This window comes from Lingula anatina, chromosome 10 (assembly GCF_051362555.1).
Source record: "Lingula anatina isolate TDL-2025a chromosome 10, LinAna3.0, whole genome shotgun sequence".
In the NCBI taxonomy this organism is placed as follows: domain Eukaryota; kingdom Metazoa; phylum Brachiopoda; class Lingulata; order Lingulida; family Lingulidae; genus Lingula; species Lingula anatina.
The window spans coordinates 13,678,172-13,699,211 of NC_141776.1; the positions used below are offsets into that span (position 1 = coordinate 13,678,172).

The 21,040-nt window shown below is 35.7% G+C and overlaps 1 protein-coding gene across 4 annotated transcripts; it reads right to left on the reverse strand.

The window, feature by feature from the left end:
* Positions 1-1,053: 1,053 nt before the first annotated feature.
* Positions 1,054-7,725, reverse strand: LOC106157922 (cytochrome P450 1A1-like). Of its 4 annotated transcripts, none has more exons than XM_086996516.1 (11): positions 7,636-7,725; positions 6,819-7,382; positions 6,490-6,560; positions 5,950-6,054; positions 5,111-5,266; positions 4,474-4,685; positions 4,006-4,134; positions 3,172-3,276; positions 2,466-2,594; positions 2,019-2,242; positions 1,054-1,650 (listed from the first exon to the last, which is right to left on the reverse strand). In XM_086996516.1, exons 6-11 carry the CDS (start codon positions 4,628-4,630, stop codon positions 1,525-1,527), a joined length of 870 nt encoding a protein of 289 aa, XP_086852642.1. In that variant the 5' UTR covers positions 4,631-4,685; positions 5,111-5,266; positions 5,950-6,054; positions 6,490-6,560; positions 6,819-7,382; positions 7,636-7,725; the 3' UTR covers positions 1,054-1,524. The 4 variants fall into 4 exon arrangements, with proteins under 4 accessions (XP_086852642.1, XP_086852645.1, XP_086852644.1 ...); XM_086996519.1 differs by having other exon boundaries at positions 6,481-6,560; XM_086996518.1 differs by having other exon boundaries at positions 6,481-6,560; positions 6,819-6,974; positions 7,636-7,704.
* Positions 7,726-21,040: the final 13,315 nt, after the last annotated feature.

Here is a 21,040-nt window from a genome sequence, read left to right on the forward strand (position 1 = left end):
TGTGTTTATATCTTTAGAGATTTAGAGAAAAAACAGCATAACTTTTGTAAATTTGGTCCGAACAAGCTCATTATCGAACTCAACCTGTATTTTATGAATGCTCACCAGTTCCATAAATTTGAAGACAAAAGGTAAAACGGTTTGCCACTTAGCGTGCTATCGCTGAAAGTGAAAGGCAACGACGGCGACGACGACAACAACGGCGACGACAGACACAGGTAACGGCTATATGCATAAATGTGTTCAAGTTGTATCAAATGAAACGCTGCGTTGTTTCGATCGCGAAATGCTTATGATGGGTAATAGTAAAGAGGAAATTAGGTGAAACAATATCACTCCCTTTCCACTTAGACAACCATTTTCTTGCTCAAAATTCACAATAACACGGAATCCTTAAGCAATAGACTTTCTTGTTACAGTGTGCTTGACTACTTTGTTAATAGAAGACTCCCAAGCAGTATGTTGCTTCAGGAATTATGGTTATTGTCCATACAACGAGTCGGTAAAGTTTATTTGTATTTATCATAAAATTCTAGACAGGGTTGGAGAAATGCCTTAGCTACTGACTTAACGTACATGTTTTTGACAATAGGTGAACCTTCAGTGTTAACTGACTAAATTTCTTTGCATTTATACAGATGACAGTTTACCTGTGAAGTCATAATAGCGATGGTCCATGGTTCATGGTTCTCAAAGCTAGTTCTCCCTTTCCTAAGAACCCACCGTCTGAACCCAAATTTAATGACAGCATACATATACAACATTTTTTTTCTTTAAAGCCTTAGCTCAGAGTTTATCGTTAAAAGGGAAAACAATGACTTCTATTAACAAACCACTGCAATTAGGGGCTCATGACTCCATGGCAAAAAAATTTAAAACAAAGTGAGGGCCCCAGATTGAAGCCCATACACTTGTAGTCAACTATGCCAATTTCCGTGATTAAATCTTGTAATGTCGATTGCTATTTCAATTCAAAATAGAAAAGTGTATAATTGACGATAAACGCTCGGAGGTGTTTATGCTTAATGCTTAGAAACAAAAAATATAAACGCCGAATTTTATATTTATTTATTTTACATAGGATTTTTATTGATTTCAATCAACAAAATGATACATGCCTTATTGAAGGATTAGAAGCACGAAAAAAAATTTTGACAAACATAAACCCTGCCAACAGCCTTAATCGCTGTTTGATATCAACACACAATAAGTTGTGTTTAGTGTTTGCTATATTCATTTGGTGAAGAGTAAAATATATAGATATGTTGCTGGTGCACAACAGCCACGGTTAAATATCTTAAAATATAGCGGAGCAAAACGAAAGGTCAAATGTTCATGCATGCCCCAACCACGGCCGGTTACAGTTGCAAGTCTAATAAAGACATGTACGTAAGTATGTGACATTTATATGCAGTTCTGTGGAAAATCTGGTCCTGTACAGTAGGAAAATGAATACAACAAAACTTGATGTGCGGAAACTGGTAACCACGTGAGAATCAAATTTAAAGTTAGCCGCGTGTCTTCCTATTTTCTAGACTCGATGACAATTTTCTGAGGTTTCGATATGCAATCAAATTGGTACATGTCCGGTTCAAGGTCCAGTTTCTGTCCTGGAGGAACGGCCACTTTAAACTGACGGAAAAACATGGCCTGTAAAAAAGATAAAAAACATTTTAGAAAAAATATAATTCAATAATTAAAGTATTCATATGGTTGTCAATCACACCTATCTATACCAGTACGTAAAAAAGTATAAAAATAGTCGGACATGCTTGCCTTGGTAAAGCTCATCTGTAGCTCTCAGTTAATGAAAATTTTGATAATCAAAACAGGCATATAGACACTGCAAGATAAACCTTCCTCCTGTAACTTGGTCGAGCAAAAAAATTATTCGAAAAAATTATAATTAATGAAAACAATGATTTTTTTACTAAGCACCATTTAATTTCACTTTTATTATGTGCTAAATATATCTGTTCTATTTAAAGAAAGCAAACAAGACCATAAGTAAAACTTACTGTGGAGATCAACAAGTTCGACCTAGCAACAGCTTCGCCAAGACACTTCCTTTTTCCAGCAGAGAAAGGAAGCCATATTTTAGGGTCAATTTGCTTCAATGCGCCATCTTTCGTCAGAAATCTCTCTGGTTTAAATTCTTCTGGTGACTCCCAGTTTCTTGGGTCAAAGTGGATCACCCAAAAGTTTGGATAAACGACTGTGTTCTTTGGAATATCATACCCACCTGGTTTAAATGCGCCGTTAAAATAAACATCAATTTGTTTGAAAGTATTTTGAAACGGCATTTTGAGACTTTATCAGAATTGTAATAATCTTTTCACAAGAATTAGTGATCTCACTCATTGAGGTGTTGTCGAGATACCTGTACAGATTTAAAAAAAACAGTAAAATAGTAACTTTTTTTCATTTCTTCGTTTAAAATAATGAAAATTAAGGGTCTCAGTTACCAAGTGTCGTGTCACGCAGTGCCTTATGTGCAACGGCACATGGTCCAGCCGGACGAAGTCTCAAGGTCTCTTTAAAAACCGCTTCGCAGTATTTCAGCCTCGCCTTGCTTTGATGAAGGTCGTTCACATCTGAAGAATAATAACATGAAAGTTTGTCTGATTTATGATTTTGGACGACAAAGTGCGTGAAATAATGGCTTTTTAAATTATTACCAGATAAGTATAATCAATGAAATACGTTCTGAAAAAAAATAATAATGTGACATTTTCTCCAGATCAGTCGTTTTTACTGAAAATAGTATGAAAGTAGCATGCCAGTATATTGATCAATTTAGTTAGAAAATGTCTATAAAACAATTATTCATATAGCAGTTAAATGTTTAATGACCAGTTTTATGTGTCCAGTGTTTGGATGAGGGAGTATTATGTAAAACTGTAGTTTAGAGAGCTTGCAAAATGTAATTGTACACATTTTAATGTTCAATAAATTATTATTATTATTATTATTATTATTATTATTATTATTATTATTATTATTATTATGTGTGTGCTTGCGTGTCTGTGTTTGTGTGTGTGTGTGTGTGTGAGAGAGAGAGAGAGAGAGAGAGAGAGAGAGACGCAGGGCGGGAGTACATGTACGCGCTCAGGTTGGTTTTTAAGACCATGATAATTTGTTTGTACTTGTTTGAGAGAGGTGTAATCTTACCAAAGACGTCCACAATTTCCTGATACATCTTTTCTTGCACGTCTGGTTTGTCTGCTACGTACAGCAGAATCCATTTGAATGTTTCTGTTGATGAAAGTGTCCCACCTAGATACAAACGCAGAACATAATTAATCTAAAAAATTGACAAAACAAAAATGCAGATATTCCCACGGTCTTTTGCAACCGGGTGAAATATGAAAGAGAATTAAAGTCGCTATTTTATTATTGTATTTCTATATGTCATTTTGTTTGAAATGCAAAAGACATACATTAAACAGATTGGTGTTTCAGTCTTTAGTTCAGGCAAAGCCTTCCATACGGTAGTACGGTATAAGAAACAGATTAAATGACATGTTTGATGACACAGGGATTATCGTATATGTATGAATTTGGTAATAGTTTAACTTACATTTATAAGGTTTTTCATTATTGTACTTTTCTTACATTGCACACCCTTTTGTTGTTTCTTTCTGGCAACCAGAAAACAGTATAATATTTCAAATGATGCTGGCATCCAGACATTAAAATAGTTTATGCAGGGGGAGGAAATAGTTTGGAGGGTGGGGGTTTGGTTGTTAAATATTCTTAGTCGGGGAAGAAAGCGTTAAGACCCTATGTCATTACAACTCGCTGTGCGGTGGGATAAATTAACCTTAATATCTTTTCCCAAACACTATTCTGGCAACCAGGGAGGGGGAGGTTTCGTTAGTCGTATATAATGATGGATTTAACTTGATTTAAATGTTCAAAAACGGTTATGGCAACCACACACTAGAGTCGTTAGATCTGTAATTCTCTTTATTTTTTTTTTCAAAAATGATTATGGTTACTTACCAATAAAAGTGTTTGATATTATCTGGATGATGTGATCATCTGTCAAAACTTCCTTAACGTCTCCATCGATGCTTTTGCCATACTCCTGTCGCGCTAACAACAGTTGGTCGGTGAGGTCCCTAACATTTTCTGGGCGTGTGTTAATTGTAAAAAAGGAAATTTGTTATATATACTACGTTGTTTGTTTGCTGTTTTGTGTTAAACTGATCTCGTGACCATTACGGATGTTTGGTTATATAAACGTTATGGTAACGTTGTGATAAAGTCCAGTGTTTGCTGGGTAAAATGTCAAATCAAATTGCTTAAGACAACATAGGTGTAAATGGTTATGGTAATGCATGTTATTTTTTTATCATATGAAAACAACAAAAGACCGATTTCCTATACACGTGATTTTATAGCATACATTTGTGAATAGACTGTAGAACACATTCTGGATGAATGATAGCAAATGAAATCCACGCTTACCTGGATTTAGAGTGGCTTCATGTTCCTTTAACTTTCGCCTATGAAAATCTTCCAACTCATTGACAATTCTTTTTGCTCTGAGGGTTGACGGAATAGGGACGTGCTTAAGAAATGGGATGAGGTCAGCAGGCAGACGACTTCCAAATAACACGGTCATATTTTCCGCGAACTTTTCTCTTAACCACACGAATTCTGGATCGTCGATTTTGTAACTAAAAATAAGATTAACGACGCATGCTATTATAACATTGCCATGATTTTTAATTGATAATTATGCTGGACAGTAATTTTTATGCAACATAACATCTTACAGGAATGCCCCTATATAGAAATATAATACGCATACGAAGTAATAACACCTATCATTTACAGATATTTAGCTCGTGTACTGGTTTAGAATATGTTCGACGCACACCGGCGATTTCTGCAGTATGAAACCACTCATTTAAACTGCCCCAACAGTTTAGAATAATTCAAGATAGTTCTAAAGACAGATAAAGTACGATTGATACAAGGGCGAATAAAAAGACACATGCATACATACATGTTTCTATAGGTAATTTCAGTAGAATGGTCTGAATGACGGTCACGGAAGCAAATGACAAAGTAAACTTTAAAATTAGTAGACGTATCTTACCTTTTACCAAATGTAATCCTACAAATGATATTGTAAATGAGTAAACTGATGTAAAAATCGACGTCTACGGGTTCAGACTGTTTCGCCAACAAAGGGGCAACCTCTTCGAATGCCGACTTCGCCAAACAATCTAATTTGCCGCTAAAGACGTATGACCTACAATAAAAATGATTTTTACCTTTGGAGTAAATGTGTGTCTTTTGAATTGAAGATTATTTGTTTGTAGGGTTGGGCGGAATTCAACACTTTTGTCTGTGCATTGGTAACAATTTCATTCTTTTTTCGTGATACAAGTCTAAACGGCATGTAATGAACAAAATTTGTGATACTTAGTTAAAGGAAAAATTCGACGTAGAGCTTTGTTGGAATAATGGACGCTTTAGAATGTATAAAAAGCGGTAAAAAGTATTTATAAACAGTGTCAAACAATTTAACTGAGGGCTTTCACTGCCATCTTTTTCTGTACTGTCCATACAGGGCCATAATCAGCAAATAAAAGATCTTTAAATCCACCGGCCGATACTAGATAAACTGCAACGAGGAAATTCATTTTTAAAAATCAACTACCTGCATAATGGTTGAGATTAAAGAAGCATTTTATATTTGTAATTTTAAGTCTTGAAATATATTCTACATCATAGGGAGCTTATGCCTGGTCTTTGGGTGATATATTCATTCGTTTATACATGTATGACTCTGTTTCCTGAGAAACAAGTCGCCAAATTCTTGTGCCCAAGAAATAAATGAATAGATATAAATATATCTGGCCCAGCAATATGGGATCACAAAGGTGTGTAGTTTTTTTAAGTAACAGAGACCATAATATATAGCATACACACGCGACCAAAGAGATGTATCCCTGCCGGCAAAGTTCTTTGACTTTTCCACCAATAACTCATTCACCAGTTCAGCTGAGCTCACCACAATGGAGTTATGTCCAAAACCTGCGGATAATCCATCAAATATTCAATGCTGAAATCGTTTACTATATTAATTATGTCCTTAATTGACACCCTTTATGTCTTATTCATTCCCAGATAACTGCTGCGGAAAGCCCAGATTTTAGTAAACTAGTGTGACAGGAATTGTAGTCCTAGGAATCGAAGGCCAGGGTCCAATATGGTCATTATCGGTTAGGGTCATAGTCGGAGAATTGGGGTTGGTATATGGGACGAATGTCACCTGTACGAGGTAATGGAAAATGGAGTACGGTTCCTACAGGTAACGGACTACCATTCCTGTCATACCGGGTCACAAGAGTAGCAACTATTACCTTACGTCGTGTGTTCACAGACAAGTGTTGTGTTTCTTTGACAGTGTAGTTTCGCAACAATTGTTGTTATGCAACTTGGTTTAAAGTAAGACTTAACTATATTTACTGTGAATATTTCTCCATATTTCTTTTCCATTTCTGCAAAAACCGTGAACAGTCTTGCATCATTCGAAAAGGCTGAAATGAAATAACTTGTCCAATACATATCATTTTGCTAATGTGTTTATCATTTACGTTGATTTGTGACCATTATATGCAAAAGAATATGCGCACACACACACACACACACACACACACACACACACACACTATTGTACAATTGAAATGCAACATCACAAAGACATCAGTGGAACCACTGGATCACTGTGTGGGTGTAAGCGTGAAGCATTAATAACAATAAAGAAAAAAGTGTTTTAAAATCCATTTGGATCTCACCAAAATAATTCCCCAATATTGGTAGCTGTGGAGGACCTGGCGGCAGTCTGTATCTTTTCCGTCGTAGATATGCCATCACCAACAGGAATACATATGTACCGATCAATGCCGTCTGCACATTAGGCCAAACACATACCTTTATAACGTCCATGTTTGCTAAAATACAAAAATGCCTTTATCCGCATGCATAATGACCTGATTTTAAAACCACTGACAGTGTAAACTTAAAGGGGTTGCTTGTGTTTATTTACATCTGTACAGTAAACTACATGTATACTAAGATATGTATGAAATATAACTAAAGTTGTCAGTAAACTTTCTCTTTCAATTAATATTGTTTATCAAAATATTGTGTTTTGAGTAAAATTATTTCGGCTCATGGGATTAAATGGGTTAATGTAACATTTGATGCTATTTTTTCTTTTGATTTGTCCTTGTAAACATGTAATTCAAACCATATATCACGCGTTACCTGACCTGAAAAACAGGAGCGTCTGAATGTGTCTAGACAGCAAACAAGCTTTACGACAGGCTTTATACTTATTTCCAACAGCACTGCATAATCTATATTAAAAGAATCACAATGTCCTGTTCAAAAATTTAATTTCACACGAGGAAACATACAAGGAATATCATTCATTCAGTCGCTGTTGATTCCACCCAAGATAATATACTATACCGATTTGTTTGGCGACATGCATTTGAGTACTGCAGACTATCCACAGATGTATCACACGGATAAAAAAAAATAACACTACTATTATAAATCCTATAGGCCTATACTAATAACACTACTATTATAAATCCATTTGAATACCTTTTTACTTTATCCTGAAGACAGAAATCCAGACACTGCATCAACGCTGCCTCTCCCTATATCCCAGAGCCATGGGACTATTGTGAATCAGCCAGTTGACACATGCACATAGGTAACCTAAATAGCAGGCAACTTGCTCGTGATCGAGGTCAAGGATATCAACCGGGCACGTGTTAGCAGGTTGTTCCCAGCAGTTGTAGTCCCAGCTTACATTTCCCAACGGTTATCTTGTGTTTTGAAAGCGTCCGCTCACTGGGTTGTTATATGTATTTTAATACTTTTATTGCTAAAATATACATTTTATTGTTCCGTTGAGAAGAGCGCCTGCTTGGCATAGATGTAGATTATCATTGTGGAGATAAAACTCTATCTGTCCCCATTAAATGAATGAATCAATACATAAATAAATCGCAGTCAAAATCAAACTACTTCTTAATGCGATTTTGACCTTTAACACTTAATGGTTAAGAAACACTGGATCTATTATTATCATGAACGATCACGATGAACACACTTTTGAAGCTTAAAACAGCATGCCAAACAGTTAAGTTGCCACTACCTCCATTGTGCGTATTTGCTCTTCTGCGTAAACGAATACACGAGAATAATGCTGCCGCTATTTCATTTTTGTAAACAAGAACAACATGAAAAAAAAAACAAACAAACAAAGCAATGTAAAATACATAAAAATCCAATTTATATAAGCTGGAATCACCTTCACTTGATTATTCATACGATATGCGCATATCATAGATGGTCATCCGACCCTACCGGATGGCCTTGTGATCAGAGCCTCTGCCTCCGAAGCGGAAGTCTTCCCTCTTGACACTCAGAACTAGCTCAGAGGTTAAGAGTGAAATATTTGATAGTGCTGCATGATAGCAGTCGGATCTGGAGTTTCTTATGAAAGGAATCGAGCAATAAAGCCGTGGGTAGACCAAGGCCCCGTTACTCGATAGCAACGCGTATTGCGAATAGCGATATCACACAGAGGCTGCAGTGGGGCGAGTATGGGCGAGTTATGGAATCGAGATGCTTGAGCTCGGTCGCAATGCGCGAGGCTTTCGAGATACGGGGCCCAGATCAACTCATTAGTGTCATGTCCCACGTGCAGTATTGTGTTAGATGCGACTTTACTGTGCATGTCCACAACAGCAACCAACTGCATGTGCCTGTGACTGACGCTGCTAAAGGTAACCAAAATGTGTCAAGCGCAGTATGACAATGGTTTAATGTATAAACCACTGGGTATATAGTACGGCATAACAAACAGCTTGCTTTCACTGGCTCCAAATCGTCATTCTGGCGTTCGTTTTCAAGGGATATTCGAGGTCTATATCATTTAATATGTTATTTAATATAGCCATCTTGTATTTTAGCAACATGATGCAAAACTGTGCAGGGACTTTGAATTTTTTAAAGATATATGTGGTATGTTAGCTCATAAATGGGCTGGAATTTGGTACCGAAACTTTCATAAATAGTCCGGTTGCTTAGGGCAAAAAAATGGCCAAATCGTGACACAGCGGATAAAAGCACCAAATTTTGCATGTGGGTACCTTTTGACATACTAAATCAAATTAGAGCCGTAGCCCACGGAAAAAATTTACCGTTTGGCCAAAAAATCCAAAATGGCCGCCAATTTGTGAAATTTTGTAGAAATATATACATATCTATGTTGATTTTTATCAAATTAAGTATTTTCTCAGTGTTTTCCACATCCTTATTACCCATATTATGCATATGTGTCAGATAACAAACTAGTGTCCTTGGACTTATTGAAAAATCCAAGATGGCCGCCGTATGGCATAGGAATACTAGAACATGTACAAGGGTTTTCAACTAACTAATGCCAACTAGGAAGATGCATTGCCCACTATCTAATTAATTTTGTTTCTTATTACACAAATAATATATTTGTGGGGAGTAACTAACCTTTATTCACAGGCAATTCGAGAAAAATCCAAGATGGCCCCCATATCAAAGGAATACTAGTATACACATAGGGCTTCTTCTGCCATGGAGATATAATATTAATTGATAAATTAGGTTTGTTTCTGAGTATTTTCCACATCTTTTTAATTAACGTAATACATATGTGATGAGAATGTTATGTGTATCCTTTTTAAAAACAAAACAAAACAAAATGGCTGCCATTAGCCGTAGAAGGTGGGGTTCAGTTAATACCTGTGAGAGATAGGCTTACAAATAAAATGAAGCTGAATTCAGTTGTTATTCTTTTTTTTTTAGTATTATTATCCCATGACACATATCTGTTAGGTAATTAATGTCCATATTTTATCATTTTGGGGAAATCCAAGATGGCCTTCTTTTCCTCATAGGAAAACTGGTGCATTAGATTTTATAGGCACTTCTAAGGCAAATGAGGGTAATCATGATATTTTTTCAAAATACTTAAGGGTATACACTTGTTACCCACCAGATAGATATCTAAAAGTCCAAAAAGAATGTGGGAAATACCGAGAAACAAAATTCATTTTATATTGAACCCAATGTTTCTCTGGCAGTAGTTGACTGTACTATTCCTATTGTGAATTGCAGCAATCTTGAATTTTCTCAAATATGCAAGATGCACACTTGCTACACACCAGATTTATAAAGAGTAAGGTTAATAAGGATGTCAACATGTTGAAAAATCAAACGGCTTTATTTGAACTGTTCTATTAATTGACACCTATGTGCATTTGAATGATATATTCCTATGACAACTGGCAGCTATCTTGGGTTTTCTCCGAATAATACTCAAGGATATATACACTTTCAAAACACACATAGTCTTTCATAGGATATGAAAAACATTTAAAAACGACCCAAAGTTAACTACATTTAAATCGTACTCGGTGTATCTCTAGCATTATTTGATTATGTGTTCGAATATTCTAATGACAAAAGGCAGACATCTTGAATTTTTTCAGAATACCCAAAGATACACACATGCTACAGACCAGGTATACATCATAGGGGTAATAATAAATGGAATGAAAACCATAAATTATTTTTAAAACAAACCCATGGAAATGTAATTGTATAATGAACCATATGCCTCTCTAGCAGCAATTGAAACCCACCCATTAGTATTCCTATGTTAAATTGTAGGTATCTTTTTCTCAGATCCAAGGATACACAGTATTTACCCACCAGATATATATCATAGGACTAATAAGGATGGGCAAAACTTGATAAGCAAAAACAAATTCACCCTGGTAGTAGATGAAAAGCCATGGATGTGCAGTTGTAATTCCAGTAGTATTCCTATGGCCAGTGACGGCCATCTTGGGTTTTCTCAAAATGATCAAATATGCACATTTATTACCTGCTAGATATGTATCACAGTGTAATAATAATGTGTAAAACACTAAAAAAATAAACTGAATTTGATAGTGAATTAGCTGGCATTAGTTCCAACCCTTTGTAATACTAGAAGTATTCCTATTACATATGACGGCCATCTTGGATTTTCTCAAAATGCCCAAGAATACTGTTAGTTACTAACCACATACATATTGTTTGGGTAGAAAGGATGTGGAAAACACTCAGAAACCAGCTTAATTTGATAGTGAAAAACTAATCTTTCCAGTTGCCATTAGTTGAATTCCCCGTATACTAGAATTCCTGTGGCACATGGCAGCCATCTTGGATTTTCCAAAATGCCCAAGAACACTTCGTAGTTACTCACCACAAACATATTATGTGGGTAACAAAGATCTGAGAAACAGACTTAATTTGATAGTGGACAACGTATCGTTCTAGCTGGTAATAGTTGTGCACTAGTATTCCTATGGCTGTTTCTATGGCAAATGACAGCCATCTTGGATTTTTTCAAAAAGTCCAAGGGAACTTGTTTGCTATCTGACATATATGAATAAAATAGGTAATAAGGGTGTGGAAAACTCTGAGAAAATAATTTATTTGATAAAAATCAACATAGGTATGTACATATTTCTAAAGAATTCAATAAATTGGCGGCCATTTTGGATTTTTTGGCCAAACGGTAAATTTTTTCCGTGGGCTACGGCTCTAATTTGATTTAGAATGTCAAAAGGTACTCACATGCAAAATTTGGTGCTTTTATCCGCCGTGTCACGATTTTTTCCTTAAGCCACCGGACTAAAATGAATACATTAATTAACAAACCAATTAATCAATTAATTGACTTATTAATGCCAATTGGATCATTGATTAATACTCAATAGTCACGCGATATAAATTAATTGATAAGTTATTAATTTTTTTTAGAAAAATATTTATTAACCATTTTCACCACATTTTATGGCAATCAGAAAAATAAGTATTACATTCAGCTTTTTATTATAATTTTGGTTGCATTTTATGAAATTGTCCCTTTGTGGTTTTAATGCTTGTGTTTGGAATATAGCGTTGTTTTGTTGTTTGAATTATGTTTTACGAAGTAAGATACTATTCATTGCATCATTTATTTTTTTATTTTCATTTATTTCTGGAGATCAAAGAAATATGCTGGTAGCTGTGTACAGATCTATAATGAAATATAAATCTATTTACAATTACGAACGTTTCGCTATTTCACAAGAACATAAGTTTCCAAGGAATAGTAATGAAAAAAATGTTTCAACATAAACCGTTCTTTTTGACCAAAGCAATTGTATTGCAAATACGCACTGAGGATTTATCAAGCTAGTGCTGTGACCATGATGATCCAAAATGGCGGATCGATATGGACTGGTTAAGGGGTCAATAAGCTTCAGTGTTGTGAAGAATTGGAAAATGTTAAACTTTTCCTAACGATTCCCTGATGAGTTAAAAGGGATAATTGACATTGCAACGTTCCGCCCTGATGATAAGTTGCTGTAGTATTCAATCTCATTCTCTGCCCCCCACCTTCCCCTACCGTATGTTTGTTATTATGAGGTAATAGAATATAGTTTCAATATTGTGTGAGAAATGAAAGGTTTAAACTCAATCGTTACCAATAGACAACGCCAATGGATTCCCATCAGAATATTTGAAGTGCGTGATACAGAAGGGGGGGGGGGGGGGGGGGGGGGGGGGGGCTAGCTTTCACATAGCTTCATGAAGCCCGGCTAATTATTTGTGTTTTACGATGAGACAGACATGATGGAGGGGGGGGGGGTTTGAGAAGGGTAATAAGGCTATGCATAAAGAGATATATGAATAAGCACAATTGTGATTGGTTGGTTTGTCGCGTGCCACGTATAGTACGAAGAATGGTACGCTAAGTGCTGGAAGTGTGATGAAGCAGACTTGCTCTGAGAAGTCTCATTATCCGATCTGACTCCAGTTATTAAAACGAGGTAGGCCAAAGTGTATCTTACTTTAACGGTTAAAATGCTGTCATCAGTGTGACTCTCAGTTTTAATGAATAATGATGGTGATACCTTGAGCAAAAATGTTCATTAGCTTGGTTGTTGGATATACATAGGTTGGATATACCAGGTTGGCCGTAAGCTAACGGTATGAAAAAAATTGAGGCTTGTGTTTGAGAATTTCATGTATATGGTGATACCTTATCGTGAAACACCAGGAGAAGAGTCAACATTTTATTATCTATATAGCCAGTCATGGATGCCTGCCTATGCTAATTTTAACCCTGTACGTATATAAAATGAGACAGGGTTCACTGTCCATACATGTTTATTTTCATTTATTCAATATGAATCGATATGAATCGATACAGTATTTATTGTTTGATTTGGTTTTAAACCAACATCCTTATTATGTTCCTTAAAGTGCAACTTGGTAGGTAAAACCAAACTGTAGACTATGCTGAAAATAAAGCTGACAATCTGACATACAACATTAGTCAAAAAGGTTGTCCCACCCCCGGGGCCCATTTCCATGTACTTTTATTTGCAAATGATCACCTCACAGCTGTAAATTGTTAGAAATAGTGCTTTTTATTACGGATACCGTGTCTAAAATGATTAATGGTTAAAAAATACAAAATAGTGGTGAAAATATACACATTTGATGCCATTTAGTAAAATGTATAAGAGGTACCCCCTCAAATCCACTGTTTCACTGTGAACTGTGACTTGTAAAGAAATGTCTATTAAATTGAAAAGACGCCATCAAATGTCTCCAAATCCACACACAATTAGCATTAGGGTGTCCTCGTTAAATATCACGTGCCTAACAGCGTGTGCGTCTACAGCGTAGTGCAATTATCTCCTGTAGACGGTGCGACAAGCCTTCAACTCAGCTTTTTAATATAATTTTGGTTGCTTTTTATGAATTTGTAGCTTTGTGCTTTTTACTGCTTGCGTTTGGAGTATAACGTTGTTTTGTTGTTTAAATGAACCAAGATGTATTTCGAGGTAAGATACTTTTCTTTGCATCATTTATTTTTATTTATTTCTGGATATCAACAAAATATGCAGGCATCATATAAAATATCTACTTACAATTATCAACGTTTCGCTGTTGAACTCGTAGCTGACAAGCATTATAAGATTCACAAGAAACAAATTTTCAGCGGAAAAGTAGTGATAGCAATGCTTCAACATAATCTGTTCTTTTCTTACCAAAGCAGTTGCAAAATGCGTCCATCTGCAAAAACTCCGCTCTATTTGTAAGCCGCATTTTGCAACTGAACGCATTTTGGAGCCGGTTACAAAATGCGGCTTTACACCAGCTTTATGAATCCCCAGCATTTCTTTCTCCCCGACATCTACATGTAACTGGACAGTTGACCGTTTCAAATAATTCAGATTTCAGACTTTGCGACCTTAAACGTTTTCATTAAGTATATAGGCCAGGGGGGTCTATCTTTTTAAACGACCGAGACATTCTCGAAATATTATGCTTCATATCAATAGAAAAGCTTATTATGATAGCTTGTTATTGCAAGTCATAACATTTATGTCATAATTGCATAAGAAATACTTACTACTTTAGCACGAATAAAGGAATAGACGGTTTGTTAAACATATTAATGTACACCTAGTGTGGAGCAAAATTAAAACCTCTATGCCTAGTAGAGTTATCTACCTACAATGGAAAGACATACATGTACATCCTTGCTACTGTGTACTAGCCACATCTATAAACCTGTGCCGTCAATCAAATCACACATGGTCAGCTTTATGTCCTAGTTTAAAGGCAGGCAATGTGTTTATTGATAGACTTCGTTTGTCTTATACATGCAGTGCCTTAGACCATGATTTAACGTCCAAATATTGTCATTTTTAATCGTCCTGAAATCTGAAAAATCTCAAAACTAAATGGGTAAAACAAAAAACTTGCTTTATGCTTTTCGTCACAGGACCGGAGCTCTTGAAATAAAGTAAATTATTTATTGAGTAAATCTCACGGGTATCTACGAGAACATCTGAAAATAACAGCTTCATTCAACTCCAACGGGATATAATACGCACTATCATGTGAGAGAGTAATGTTACTCCGCCCCCCCCCCCCCACACACACACACCCCATTGCAAATACACGCGTCACTCTCGAAATCATGGTCTAGAATGAAACATCATATAGACTCTTCGCCTAATTTCCACATCCAAACAGAACTGAAACATGTTTGGATACAATGTCCCATGAAGTGGTAATATACAGACTTGACATTTAATATGGAATATTTCATTTTGAAAGGTATACCTTGGTAAAAAATGCGTTCTTTTTTCAAAAAACTAAGATCTCCCATAAGATATCGGACTGGAGAAGTGTCTAGTCAGGTGTGTCGTTACCAATTAACTGACTACTATGTCTGTTGCACTGCTACATTGTGTGACATGCAGTAATTTAATTGGGTAGTGCTCCTTTGGGCTGGTCAAAGCTTGGGTTTGGCGAAGCATGGTTCTACTAAAAAATTATTCATATGTCGGCAACTGCTGCATCTAAGAATTTGCAATTTTGCATGCAAGCGGTCGGTTTTGCAGTGGGTAAAATGAGTTAAGCAGTGTTATACAAAATTGTTGATCTGTGCCAGAATGGAGCGAAAAAGACAGTTTAGAATGAGGGGCAAATTGTCAGCAAAACGCGTTTTTCAAGGCATTTAACGGACACCATACTGGTTTCAGTAGGTTAGGATACAAGACGACCTCTGAGTAAGCCACTGTAAACAGCAAAACAGCGTTGTCTGTTTCTCTAATGAATTGGTGGCCATGACCGTTTCTGGGTAGAACACTGAAACTGCGTGGATTTCTTTATTGAGGTCAGATTTCACCCGTACTGCCCAATTGGTCAAAACAGAGTATATAAACATCCTGAAGAGGCCTTCGACGAAGCGTGTGCTGCTTCTAAAGTAACTAGGGTCATTGACAGCACCAGTATTTGGAGTAGATACCACATTGGTGCCAAAGCACCAATGGTAGTCATCGACGAAAACCTGAACCAGATTAAATAAAGGAATAATCTGGGGACCAATGTGGTATCATTTGATACTGGGCACCTTAGGAACAGTTTTAGGTTGCACGGTGAGATTGCCGGTTCACACAGAGCACTTTTAATAGCAGATAACTTACAGAACCAAGGGAATTAGCAGATACCTTGGTCATCAAAATCGCCATTTTTGAACCACATAGACAATGTATGGGTGGGTCATTACTCGTCAAATCAACGGCCTACATGTCCTACAACAAAAACTGAACCAAATTGAAGAAGTTTTGACTGTTGCCTGAAATTTAATTCCAGATTAAACTCTAAAAACCTATCCCAAGGAATTCCTTGCCGCTTGAAAGCTCTGGTAGCGGCCAGATGAGGTCAGGCATAACAACAAATGTTGCTGTGACTAGACACTGATATGAGGGTCCTTTGTGGGGCGTGTAACTCTTTTAAAGACAATAGTTTGGAAAATATGGAGATCTAAAATATCGTTTTCAATGGTTGTCGTATGACTTAGAATAGGCAATGTATTTTTGTTTGCTTCACTGGCGGAGTCAATTGATGAACTGATGTCAAAATGACAATAAAGAGATTATTAAAAGTTATTAAAGCACGACTGTAATCCTTATTTTCATTTATCAGTCACCAAAACAAGAAAAAAACTGATGATTTATCATTTGGAAAAATATTCCATATTAAATGTCAAGTCTGTACTATGAAGTCTTCTAAGGGTCCGTATTTTTTAACCAATGAAGTCGCCTTCTATCATGAAGTAGTAATTCTTATCCTATGAAGTGGTAATATACTATGAAGTATCTTAACATGCGTTTTTAAAAGCTCTCCCCCCCCCCTCATCATTTGCAAAACAATGATTTTAAAATAGTGTTGTATTTGCAGCTGGAATGTGTAACGTCTATATTGAGGGAAAATATATATTGGTATTTTAAGTTTGTGACAGAAATGCTGAACACCATAATAAATAGTCATATAATTTACTACTATGCAGAGAAGATGCCTCATTTTCTTTCGAATGGGAAAGACTAAATACAAGTTTTATTTCACTGTGATTGTTTAAAATATATTCATATACAATTAAAAGAATCAAATAAAAATGTTAACTTATCTGGGGTGGGCACTGCTAAATCCACGCACATTATAGATAGTAGTTTATGAATAAGGGATTTTTTTTCCTGGACAGTGGTAGAAAGTCCACAAGAGATTGAAACTGAAGCTGAGACTGACAGGAGATATTTCTCAACTATTGGAACCTGAAAGATTAACACCCTTTGTCCCATTGTGAAAATTCATCATTTTAAAGTTTTTTAAATAACAAAAATATTTACCTGTGTGCTTTTGACTATAAATCAAGTTATTTAGCAGGACACAAGTACAAGATTTGTATTTTGATCCATTTTTAAAGCAGAAATAGGGAAATATGGAAAATTTGCTATTTGGTTGACGCCATCTTGGATTGTGAATTTTAAAATTTGCATATATTTTTTTTATGTTTGAAAAAAGATTTTAAAAAAATAACTCAAAACATTCACTTATAATGTATGACAATATTAGGTGGCTTTGGCCAGTCTATGAAAAATGTATTTGAAAATGGCAAAATTTGGGCATTTTAGCTAAAATTTGAAATTTTGGAAATCTGTCATTTTAAGAGTTTTTTTTTCTAATTTTTAGGACTGTTGACTGACTAAATAAAGATATAATATTTACCAGGATACAAAAATGAAATGTGTGTTTTTATCCATGCTTGTTTAGTTTAAAGCAGAAATAGGGACATTTTGCCATTTGATTGCCGCCATCTTGGATAAATAATTTTAAAATTAGAATAATTTTTTGAAAAATGTGTTTGAAAAAAAATTTATTTTTGATTATAAAAGGACAGTACATGTCCTTCCTTATGTAATGTATGGTGATAATAGATGGCTTTGGCCAGTCTATGAAAAGTGTATTTGAAATTTGCAAATTTGGGCATTTTAGCAAAAATTGGAATTTTTGAAAATTCCCCATTTTCAAAGTTATTTTTCTAATTTTTAAAGGCCACCAAAAACATTTATTTATATGTTTTTAGTTTAAATAGGATATGCTATTTAACAATGTCTGAATTCCGCCATCAAGTGCTGTTACCATGGCAACCGAGGGTGATTCAAACAAACCAATATCCATTATGTTGGTTTGGGGCTATAATGAACAAATACACCAATTTTCATCAAAATCTGAGAGGTTCATGTGCCACCCTATTCTGAACGTTACAGAGACTGGTACTTAATTGATTAATTAATTGACTAATAAATGCCGGTTGGATGATTTATTAATATTCGATAGCCACCTGACATTAATTAATTGATAAGCTATTTAAATTATCTTTAAAATATTTACCAACCGTTTTCACCACATTTCATGGCAATCAGAAAAAATGAGTCATACATTCAGCTTTTTGTTATAATTTTGGTTGCATTTTATGAATTTGTGCCTTTATGCTTTTTATTGCTTGCGTTTGGAGTAGGCCTGTATAGAGTTGTTTTGTTGTTTGAATGAACCAATATGTTTTACGAAGTAAGATACTATTCATTGCATCATTTATCTTTATTTTCATTTATTTCTGGAGATCAAAAAATATGCTGGTAGCTGTGTACAGATCTATTATAAAATATAAATCTATTTACAAATACCTGAATGATCGTTTTGCTGTTTAACATATACGTGGCTGACAAGTGTTACTGTATTCACAAAAACAGGAACAGAAGTTTCCAAGGGATAGCAATGAAAATAATGTCTCAACATTAACTGTTCTTTTTTGACCAAAGTAGATGTAGACTACATGTATTTGAAATACGCACTGATGACAAATCACGCTGCTACAGTGGCCATGGAGATATAAAATGGCGGACCATGGAGATCCAAAATGGCGGATCGATATGGACTGGTTAGGGGATCAATAAGCTTTGATGTTGCGAAGAATGGGAAAAAGTTAAACTTTCTCTAACAATTCTCCGATGAGTTAAACGTTAAAAGGGATAAATGACTTCCCTGATGATAAATTGTTTGTGTATTCAAAGTCATTTTCTGCCCCCCCCCCCAAAAAAAAAAAAACCCTTCCCGCCACATGTTTGTGAATATGAGGTAATAGAGTATACCATCAATATTGTGTAGAAAATGAATTGTTTGAACAAAATCGCCGAAGGATTTCTATCAGAATATTTGAAGATAATGATACAGAAGGGTGGCTAGATTTTGTGTCTCTGCAATGGGATCATATGTTTGATGATGTTTAAACCAAGGATCTTCTCCTAACTTCATGAAGCCTGATTAATTATTTGTGTTTGACAATGAGACAGACATGATGGGAGTGAGATGGGACTATGGTAATAGGGCTATTAATAAACAGAAATATTCAATTGAGCACGGTTGTGATTGGTTGGTTTGTCGCGTGCCACTTCCATACAGTATGTATCACAAAGGATGGTATGATAAGTACTGGATGTGTGTTATATAAAGCAGTCTTGTTATGAGAAGTCTCATTATCCATTCTGACTCCAGTTAGTAAAACGAGGTAAGTGTTATATCAACGGTTAAAATGGTCTTATCAGTGCGACTCTCAGTTTTAATGTATGATGACGCTGATACTTTAGTGGGAAATACCAGGGGAAGAATAGATGTCCAGGGGCGTAACCAGAACTTTAAAAATTGTACGCACAGATTTTTAAAATTCCCAGCAAAAAATAGACTAACGCAAGAGATGAAGGACAGCGTAATTACAGCATATGTACCACACATCGCAGCTTAATTTCCATTAATAATTACATCATCATTTAGTCAGAAATATTCTCGCAATTAAAAAGTTTCAATATTCTTATTACCCAGAACGGTATATTTATTTAAAAGGAGGCTAGCTTTGCATATGTGGAACCCCCTTCTAATAACCCTGAATCCACCTCTGAGTTGAACTAACATATACGGTTTCATTCACCTTACATGTGGATGCATGCCTCCCAAAAACAACCAATTGTACGACATGACAGAGCTCTGATACACGTAAGTTTAATTATTTGTTTTAAAAATTGCCCATGTCACCGTGTTAGTTTGGAGGGGTAAGCTGGGTCAAGCCCGTGTCAAAATTCTTTGAAGTTTTACAGGAAAAATTCTTCCTTTGATTCTCTTGCTCCTTTTTAAACCTGGAGTCCAGATTTTATCTAGTGCCCCCAGGGTTGCGGGAGCTGCTCTTTGAAAATAACACTCAGGCAGATTTTTACCTGAGATAAACTGTAACCCAGCGAGATTGCGTTCGATATTCTCACGAATGAAGGTACAGAAGAGTTGAGGGCCACTGAACCCTCCAATTAACCTTTTTCATCTTTTCCGGAAATGAAATTGCATTGTGGGTAGGGGAGCCTTGCTACGTCGAAACACTTCCAGCGGTGCTAAAAACCATGGCTGGGTTTACGTGCTTTTTGTCCCGCTGCTACAATAACAGTAAGCGAAATCGACACGAGGTTTAATAAGTTCCCAACAAACCCGTTGGAATGAAAAATATGGTAGAAAGAAAGAACAATATAGCAGGTTTGGATCAAAAGCAGGGCACCACGTTTTCGCTGAACATTTCGAAGGCGGGAAGGAACTATAATATTAGGAGATCATCGGCGCTTTAATAAAAAACAGAAATGCTTAGTAAATCAACGGATATAACGAACTATCGGCAAATAGAACTCGGGAGTAAACAATGCGAGAAAAAAAATTATAAAGATCTGAAGAAAAAATTGAAGAATAGGCCGGGACCTAAAAATAAAGAAAATACTTCAAGCATGAGATTATGGAAAAAGAAAGTAAAAGTTGTGAAGTTTTACACGGGGATTCTACTTACAAAAAATTCAAGAACTTTCACGACTTTTTGTGTAACAACAAAGAGAAGGTTTGAAAAGTTTTATATGTAATACCCTTTTTGTGTGTGTTTTATTGATAAGTGATCATTTTAAATGTAGTAGGCCTATCACAAGTTTTAGTCTCTCATAACCCTTAGTAGGGTGGGTTCTATTTTTTTCTAACG